General features: G+C 26.8%; 1 protein-coding gene across 1 annotated transcript in view; it reads right to left on the reverse strand.

The window, feature by feature from the left end:
* LOC106683091 (chitinase-like protein EN03) overlaps positions 1–10,365 on the reverse strand; it is a gene marked incomplete in the record, with an annotated part of 28,927 nt that extends 18,562 nt beyond the window's left edge. The window contains 1 exon segment of the mRNA XM_067046847.1: positions 10,262–10,365. Coding sequence (XP_066902948.1) covers positions 10,262–10,355 — 94 coding nt within the window.

A 10,365-nucleotide genomic window follows, 5' to 3' on the forward strand; every position in this document is an offset into this window, starting at 1 on the left:
CGCACAGGAAACTGCACGTGTTAGACCCCTTTCAAAAGAACTTTAGCAATTTCCTTTGAATATTTTCCTTGATATGTATTATGTTTTTTTCGAGTCATTGTATACTGTCTCGTGAATCTTTTATACTTTAACTCCACTTCCTCGACAAATTGTATGGGTCATTCTGTAAATTAGGTGAAACTATCTTTTCTTTTGTATCAGCAATACTTTCCTTTTATATGTATATATTTTTTAAGAGAAAATTATTAGTTATAGTCAACATTGAATATATTTTTTATAGGCACTCGCCGTATGTATTTATAAAGATCAGTACAACAAATATTATTTAATCTAATCTTATTCATGTTAAGGATTTTACATATATTTTATTATTATACATGGCTGAGAGACGTGGCCTCTTACACTAAGGGATGTACAGCGCCTTAAGGTTTTCGAAAATAATGTATTACGCAAAATATTCAGATCGAAAAAAGATGAATTAACGGAAGAATTTAGATGAATACACAACACTGAATTAAAGGACCTTACACCCGGTAAATATAATTCAAGTTATAGCATTGCGGCGTATAAGATGAGCGTGTAAGGTTGTAGGGCTTAGTAACGAGCGGATCCCTAAAATGTTAACCGACGGGTAAACGTCAGAGGGGTAGAACGTAACGTAGGTGGGAGGATTGCGTTAAAATCGATTTAGTAGAACTGGATTTGGAGGGGCATCACTGGAAGGATTTATGTAGAGTGATTGGTAGTATCGGCATCGAACGTTCGGATTCGTTAGGCCATCATTATGATTATTGTTATTATTATTACACTCGTAAATGGCAACCAATATTTTACAATAGGTCGATCTGATGTCTTTTGCTATAATGAGCATTATTTTTGAGACCTTAGAGATCAGAAAATTATGGCCTTCACGAATTTCCTTTTATAGCAGGACTTCTTAGAAGCAATTAAAATCTTCTCAGAAACTTTCTTCCTCGAACTCCTTTCCTTATGAGATACATTTTGTTTACATTGTTTCTTTTACTTTTCGTTTTGTCCTTTTTTTTTTTTTTTATTAACTTTTAAAGTTGCACTCCTAATGGTCACCATTAATAAATAATTAACTTTTAAAATACTATAAAAAGAACTAAGGGAAATACAGTTTCTGTTGTTTATATTTCCCCGAAGGGCAAATAATGCTAGCTTATGAAAAACATTTCATAGGAACGGTACAAGGTATTCCAATAAAATTTTTACTTCATTATATTGAGACTAGATGAGAAGTTGAGATATTTTTACATAACAGGGCCTACTCATGGGTACCTTCTCTAACCATCTAAATTATTTTTGTGAATTGGAAGTTAAAGTATAAGGAATACTCATCGCTGTTTATTATTCAATATAATGCGTTTTTTCATTCTAATTGTATTTTATAAATTCAATAAGTAACACAAATCCGACTTCTGCTAACTATCGTAATAATGATCTACTCTCTTAAATTCAGAACTATTGAAATTATACAAACTATAGCACGCTTTAAGGTAATAACATTTTCAGGATATATTGAATACAAAACTATCATTACGTGTATTAATAAATTTCTATATCACTTTATAAATTTCTTTGAAACATACAGTATTACTTGCAACATACTCGAAAGGGGTCAGGTATAATTGAACAAATTGTAAAACTCTTACGCCGAAGGACATCCCTGTTAGATGCTAATGTTTGCATACGACACAAAAGATGCTAAGGATCTTCCAATTAGAACAATTTATTCTCTTTGTTGCGTTGCGTTTCGCAATCTATTTATTTTTTACTTGAGTGTATTTCTAAACGGAATTCAGAATAAAAGTTTTAAGTTCTGTTAATATTAAGGATTTAAAGTTATTCAATTTTTAACTGATTGTATATGGCAGTGGTTCAAAAAAGTTTTTCTTCTAAGGCTTAAAACGATTTTCTTTAGGCTAAACAAATTTTTCAGCACCCTTGTCAAGCTAAAAAAGGTAATAATGTCGGCACATATATACTAAAACAAACAGTTAAAACTAAATGCTATCCATAATGTACTTCTAATTTTCATTTTTTGAGAACGTTGCATTGGCTTACGGCACCTATGGCTTACGCTTGAGGCATCACAGGGTGATGTGGCACCCACTTTAAGAACCATTGGTATATGGTATTTATAGTAAGTCAATTTTTATTGTTTTATAGTACAGAGTTAAATTAATATTAATTTTTCTCTTCATATTGGGCGAGGTTATTGTTGTCTGTATGCCCACTTCAAGGTCTTTGTATTCATTTTCATTTAATTTACTTTTATGCAAAAATTAGCAATGAAGCATATGTACATTGTATATTCATTACATTAAATATTCAATTTTATGAAGTCTAAAAATTCCTTGATGAGTTTCACCATTAACTTAAACACATTAAACGTTATACTAAAAAAAAAAAAAAAAAGGCCTAAACGTTATACTAAAAAAAAAAAAAAAAAGGCCTAAACGTTATACTAAAAAAAAAAAAGGCCAAATTGTCAAATTTTAATTCTATATTTTCTATTGTCCATGAAAAGGAGACTGCATCGTTACTAGATTTATATTTGACATTTTGGGTTTACTGCACAAATTTCCATATTTTTAGGTTTTTCGTAAGAATAGTATTTTCATTATTTTTTTTAAAACTATGAAATCATTGTTTTATTTACAAGATTGTTTATAAATTTAATAATAATTTCATGAAACTAACAATTAATCCTCAGTTAAATAATTGATTAAACGAGCTCATTTATTCCTATTTCAGCTAATATTTCTAATATGGAGTAATAGTTACCGCGATCTGCTAGAGTTGATAAACCGAATCCCTCCATAGTAACAGAGCTGTTTATAAAATTGTAGAGACAAGATTTACATGTTATTGGACATTTTATTCTGTTATGTAACATGTTTTAAACCTATAACCTTTCCGATTCACGACCTTTTGAATAATATATCGAAATTTAATATTCTACAAACCTGTACATTTTTTTTAAGCTAATGATTTTATTTTATTTTTTTCATATTTTACACTATTTAGCCTAAATTAAAAAAAAAAAATCAATTTAAATTATATGTGCGGTCCAAATTCTCCGATATTATTTAAAAACAGGTATTTATGCAAATATTTAATTATTTTAATTTTTTTTCTTCACAAAATTTCTAGTTCAGAATAGAAAAATACATAAGTATTGTTTAACATGTGAAGAGACGAATTTCATCGTTAAACACTTAGAACAATTAAATATAAGTGATATTATTGAACTAGTATTAATCATTAATCTTGTTAATTACGAAAAAAATTGTTTTATAATAAGCTTCATTGTTATAATAAACGTTTATTCTGTTTTTAACATGGATACTCTGCCTCCTGTCCATTATTTTCCATTTAACTTACTAGTGTTAGTAGCTATTTCATACTTGAGTTTTATGTTCTAAGTGGTGAGTATGTAGTGAGTTTAGTTTAGTTCAAAAAGGTTAGACAAGCTTTCCATATATCGGAATTTATTTATTTTTAGAAGAGATATAAATAGTCCGGAACGTCGACCAATATGAAAAAAAAGTAGTGAAGCATATAAAGATGATAAATTATCTTAAAAATAAATTAAAATTCTATTAAATAATATATTAAGTTACTTAGTTATTGCAAAACTTTTAGTTTAGATATAAATTTATATCTTTATTAAAAGATTAAAAATCAATCTAATGTATATTAAAAAAAGTAAATATATGTACATAAAAAAAGTAGTGAAGTATATAAAGATAATAAATTATCTTAAAAATTCTCTATTAAATAACATATTTATCATTATTACCTAGTTTTTGCAAAGTTTTTAGTTTAGATTAATATTCATTAGAATTAAAATCTTTTAGGTCATATAAAATGAACAGTTTTAAGCATTCGAACTGCAAGCGATGGATAGCTGACTGCATTGAATTTCAGGATTATATATTATTCGAGTTTTCATTTAAAATAACTTAAAAAAAAACAAAAAAAAAAAACTTAGTTTTCATTAAAAACCTTTAATCATTGAACGTACATTATTTATGGATGCCAGTATTGATCGACACTCCATCAGAGGTGTAAATCTTAAATAAGTAATAGATAATAATACAATAAAAAATCTATGATGTAAATGATTACAAGACAATACTTGACACCAATGAGTCAGGTATCCGCTGACTCACTGACCTTCCTGTGTCCTTCCATACTGGAATTGGACATAAAATATGTTAAAAATACGACATTAATGTAATACTGGAAAACAGATATACCATACTGATCAATTATACCATATTAATTAATCTATTACTAGCATATTAATAAATTATACCATATTGATAAATGTATTACTGAATAAGATGCCTGCATTAATAGAGCTATTATGATAGAATAGAACATGTATTTTTTTACTCTTATTATATTCCTTGGATTTAAACCATTACTAAAGATATTATAAATATCATAATTTATGACTGTCGATAAACTGCTCATGAGGACCTTTTACTATATTACATGCTCGAAATGAAGAACTTGTTAATTTTTTGAAACACTGTATATTTAAAAATTAAAGTTGATACAATTTTTAATGGGTAGAAGTCATATTATAAACAAATCATAATAATAAAGTTATGGTAACTGAAGTTTCTCTGATGTTTACAGTGTTAAGAGGTATTTTTAATTAAGCTTTTTCGAATAGTCAAGTTAAATTAGACAAAAAAACGAAACAATTAGGACAGGCCGATAGGAGTGAATCTTCTGGAAATGAAATAATGTATTAGAATTATATTAATAATGATCAAACGTTCACTTTCATAGCTTAAGGTAGAAAATATTATTTGCTCTTATTTACATTATTATATTTATATAATTATCATTCCTAAAAACTAAAAATAGAAGAGCAATTCCCTAAGTCAATTATAGCAGGAAAACGTTTTATATTGTAATAGGAGAGTATGAGGAGCTGCGTTGCCTGGATTCTTAAGCGACTGTAAGGAATATATAGTCGTTTTTGAGATAGGGTGCGGGAAAATGTGGTTAAATATTTGAATTTCATAAGAGTTTTTAAAAATGTTAAAAAAAACAAAAACATTTTTTTCATTAATTCATACTTAATATCTTATTGTTGGATGCTCTACTGCAAAAAGGGAGACGGTCAAACAAGTGCTGAATAGCTTTCTCTGCCCTCAAGCATGTAAAGATAATAAATTATCTTAAAAATAAATAAAAATTCTTTTAAATAACATTAAGTTATCTAGTTATTGGAAACTTTATTTTAGATATACATTGATATTCATTAGAATTAAAATCCTTTAACTAACATAAAATAAATAGTTTTAATTATTTGTACTGCAAACGATGGGTAGTCAATTGCATTGAATTTCAAGATTATATATTATTCGTGTTTTCATTTAAAATGATTTTAAAAAAAGAAAGAAAAAGCTTATTTTTCATTAAAAGCCCATAACTTTTGAACATAGATTATTTAAGGATACCATAACTTTTTAAGAAATTAAATGTACTTTTTCCACCTAACTCATTTTTTACTAAATCCATTTATTTTCGGGATATATGAAAAAAAAGTAAGAAAAGTGATAAAGTACAGTGGTTTTCTTCAAAATATCTTTTTTTTTTTTTTTTTAATGGAAATTTCAGACTACCGAAAATAAATAGAAAGAAGTTATAAAGCCAACTTCCCAATCAAAAGAAACTTCATTTACAGTAAATAAGAACTATCAAATTTCATTTAGAAATGTTCACAACTTTCGAAAAGAAGAGGGGTGGTAGTCGAGTATTGAATACCCTCTATTCTGCTACTATCTAAATAAAACTTTGGTAATAGGAAGAATTAAATTATTTAGTAGTTGATCTGTATCGTTTCTATTTTTAAATAATTATCTGTTAATTTAAATAAAAGCAAGTTGCTTATAACAAATATTCAAATATACAATTGTTATGTTCTCGTCCAAGATACGATAACATTTGGTGCAAAGGACAGACGATAGTGGGATAAAAGGTCAACTATATTCAGATAGATCTATTTGGAAATTTCTTGTTGTTTCAGATAAATCTACCGCTTTCTAATTAAACATGGCATGACTGCGATAAGTAAAATAGATCTCATAGCTTCAAGATACTTTGTGGATTGTTTTTATCAACATCTATTCATTAAAGATCATTTGACGTATTTATATTTTCGTCTAAAATATCAATTGAAACTGAAAAAAAATTAGGGATATCGTCTAAAGATATAGATATATAGATAAATCGGTAAATGTAACCTAGTTATCGCCTAGAAGATATATTTTATTTAAGGGCAAAGACAATATTAAAAATAAAGTAGCCTCTTTTTTTCTTCAACATTTTATGGAATAAAAACATAAAAGTTTAATAATTTTCCTATAAACCAAATTCTAAAGTATTTTTATATAGTTTAAAGTCTTTTTTAGTAGATTAGGGTTCAAAATCAAATTTGATAAAAAAAAATTTGTATCCCCACACCCCTGGCTTCATGAAAGAATAAGATAGACGCCTAACACTGAAATGGAATGGTACAAATTTGAACATACAATACTTTTACTGAACAAAAAAAATGCTTAAATTATAGTTTTATAACAATAAGTATTTCTTTTCCTAACATTTCTTCTGAAAAATGTTGATCTCTCGCGTAAACTAATTAGTTAAAGAAATGTAAATCTACGCAAAGGGTAATTTATTACATAAAGTTAATAACAAGATATCAATAATTAAATAAAATAAAATGATATTAACGAATAATTTTGTTTTGTTTTTTCTAGCTTAAATCCTAAGAACATCACCAAGGTAATGAGGTAAATATCAAATAGATTTTATTTTCATTTTAAACACATTACCCGTTTCATGAAATGAAGCAGCTTAAAATGATTTTGTAAAACTAGAATATAAGAATGACATATTAGATCTAAATATCCTGAAATTTGGCAAAGCGTTGACATTTTGCTAATTATTTTGTGGAACTGGAAGTCAGACACGCCATCGGAGAAGGGTTAAGTCCCGAAAACATTCTGATATAAAATAATAAATTCTTGTTATAACGTTTTGTTTGTTCTTAAGTCTTATTTTCATAATAAAGTTAATGCATATTAAGAAATACTAAAAGACAAAATATTGGCTGGATTATTTTTCCCTGGTTGTGAAATACTTTAAAAGTAATATTTATATATAATCCATACACTTTTGTTGAGACTGGTTATATTTGTTTAAATAAATACATTTTAGTCTCAATACAATTTGTATTTGTTTAAATAAATACATTTTAGTCTCAAGGAGAATCTTTATACAATTTTAGAACCACATAAATTTTAAATAATTTTATGCAAGCTATTCTGCCCAGGTCATTAATTTCAGTCCACAATTACCCAATTTAGTCAATTCTTCGCATTAAATTAAAAATTTAAAAACACAGTAAACCTTTTCTATTATAATTATAGACTTGGGAAGAATATCCAGCAAAAAGTTTTTTAAAATTGATGTGGTACTAAAATTTTATTAACATTGGCCTTGAGGATGGCCAAATTGGCCGAAACGTCGGACTTATAAAGAAAGATAAATTGTTTTGAGACTAAAATTGGATAAAATTTATTTAATTAAATAAAGTAATATTTATCTTTGTTGGAAAAGAATTCAGATCGGATTTTATTTATGAAGCTTTGTTTCAAACTATAATGTTATTAATGAGCGATATTTCAATATAAATCCATATATACAGGATTGCGTAAGAATTACTTTGTTACTTAATATTTTCACATGTTATTACTCATGATAATTGTTCCATTTTCCTGTGAGGACCTTCCAGCGATAAGTGGTACAGAATAAATGTAGAGGGGATATCAGCGCGTGTGTTCTAATATGCAAACATCAGTTTTCGAAACTACAAAAAAAATTATCGAATTTGTACTACTGACTCCAAAGGTGACTACCAGAGGTTAGAGTTAAAAATACGAGGGAAAAAGACACAATAACAAGAAAATAGATAACACTTATGTAATAACTGCTGAATTCTAAGAAAACTGATTAAAAAGCTTATTTTATCAATTTTCTTCAATATATCTGACCCCCGAGAACAAATTTATTGCTTCCAAAAATACAATAAAATAAAGTTTAATGAAAAAGAAATGTACAATTGATTTAGCATTGCCTTGCTTTGATACAGAAATATTTCCTGTGATAAATACAAATAACTTTAAAACTACATTTATTTTTTGTAAGAAAATCATATTTTAAAGTAAGGAAAAAAACTGACCAATTCTATAAAAAATGATTAGAAGAGATGTTTGTATCAATTTTCTTTAAATTAATCTGACCCCTGGATAAAAATTTATTGCTTTCTACATTGTATCAAAATAAATTTTAACAAAAAATAAAACAAAATTTTTTTCCATTAACTTTATCTCACCTGGACCAACTTAAAACTAGATTTTTCGTTAATAAAAATATATATATATTTTTTAAATTTATTTTTTGATATTTACAACTGTATTGAAATATATCATAAATAAGTGATGTTAGTTATACAGACATGTGGAGAATCTACCCATGGACGGAACTCCAAAATAAAAATATCATAACTATAATAATAAGAAACATATTAACAGTTTTTTTTTTTTTTATCAGAATTAAGGGATTAGAAATCTTGTATTTCGTTTATCTGAATTACAAAACCAGTTTTAAATGCCTCGAAAACATCAACATGGAAAAGCTGACAGACAGCTTGTCGGATGTTTAACTTTAAGCAACCTGCCATTATCATATATTACCCACAATTTATTCAAACATTTAGAATCATGACACAAATTAATTGCCGGAAACGAATTTACACCAATTGACTAACAATTTATCGCAAAATTAAATCTCTTCCATATATAATTTTCGTATACATTGAAATATAAGAGAAAGTTTCATAATAGATGATTTAATAATAATAAAAAATTAGTTAAGGGATAAATAATTTAAATTAAACTGCTAAATAGAGAAAGATACTATTAAATTTAGAAAAAAGAACGACACCAATGTGAATTCATTGTAAATGAAATTATTTATTTATTTTATAATGATATTTATTTAAATATTATCTTCAACTACAAAAGAAACAAGAGTTTATTTACCTTACAAGGGCTGCATAATAATTTAAAAGTTTTTCATCCAAATATTTATGTTGTTTCTAAAAAATTAAGTAAACAATAAATAGGGAACGCTGACCTCTTCAAAGCCGAATTCAAGGTGTATCAGTTCAAACAGAAACGAAGGCCAATTGGCAATTGGATTTCAACTAGTTCCTTTTGTTTAAACAATTAATTCAGCAAGATAATAAGTTATTTATTAATGGTAAACATGCATATATATTCATAGATACTGTATCATTGTAACGATGTGTTATGAAATAAAAAGAAAGTTTTTTAAATCTCATATATTGGCCTTAATGTCAAAAAATAAAAATAGTTTAGTTTTACTTCTAGGACCTTTTGGGGATATTGCATTAAGAACCACAATGTTTTTAATTTTTGACTTAATGGTACTTACGAGATTAAAATAAAACAAAACTACTGTGTGAAGGTCAGGTGGTAAAACATATAATAAAAAATAGTTAATTAAATATAAAACACATAATCAAAATATTTTTATAGCACCATTTGTTAAAATACGATTTGTCTTTAATACAGCTAAATAAAGTAATTTTGTTATTGTAAAGTTAAAATTAACATTGTATAATGAGTGTCATCACAGAAAAGCTTAATTTGTTTTTATTTAATCTGTGCAGTATTTAGTTTTGTATATTATACCGTATATTTCAGATGAGATTTTATAGTGAAATTTGTACATTAATGATGTTCCAAGGTTTTCTTGCTCCATTTTTAGCTTCTTTTTTTTTTTTAAATTTATTTAGTCTATTCCATATTAGTGCATGATTTTCTAACACATACATTAATCTAAAATTTTCTCGTAGTCATTAAATTTCAATTGTTCCGTAATTTTTGAAGTAAATAAATCTGGAAGTATTACATTATGAATTTTGTGATTAACTGTCTTAATAATAGAAATCCATAATAAAAATAAATACAATTATGCTGTACATTTTTTATATTGATTATAACTTGAGTAAGAATGTTCTCATCGACACATTCACGCCGGGAATTATTGGAACCGTAGAACCGGTTTACTAACTTGTGTTTTGTTTAGTGATCTCCCTGTTTGAAACTGAATTCCTTACCATCTCTCCAGAAGGACTTTCCATTCCAGTAGCAGATGACCCTCGCTCCAAAAGCTGGAGCCGCAGCTAAGAAAAATAAGAACAAGAAACGCATCTTCCTCTGA

This window comes from Halyomorpha halys, unplaced genomic scaffold (assembly GCF_000696795.3).
Source record: "Halyomorpha halys isolate HHAL.00 unplaced genomic scaffold, Hhal_1.1 Scaffold464.1, whole genome shotgun sequence".
NCBI lineage: Eukaryota > Metazoa > Arthropoda > Insecta > Hemiptera > Pentatomidae > Halyomorpha > Halyomorpha halys.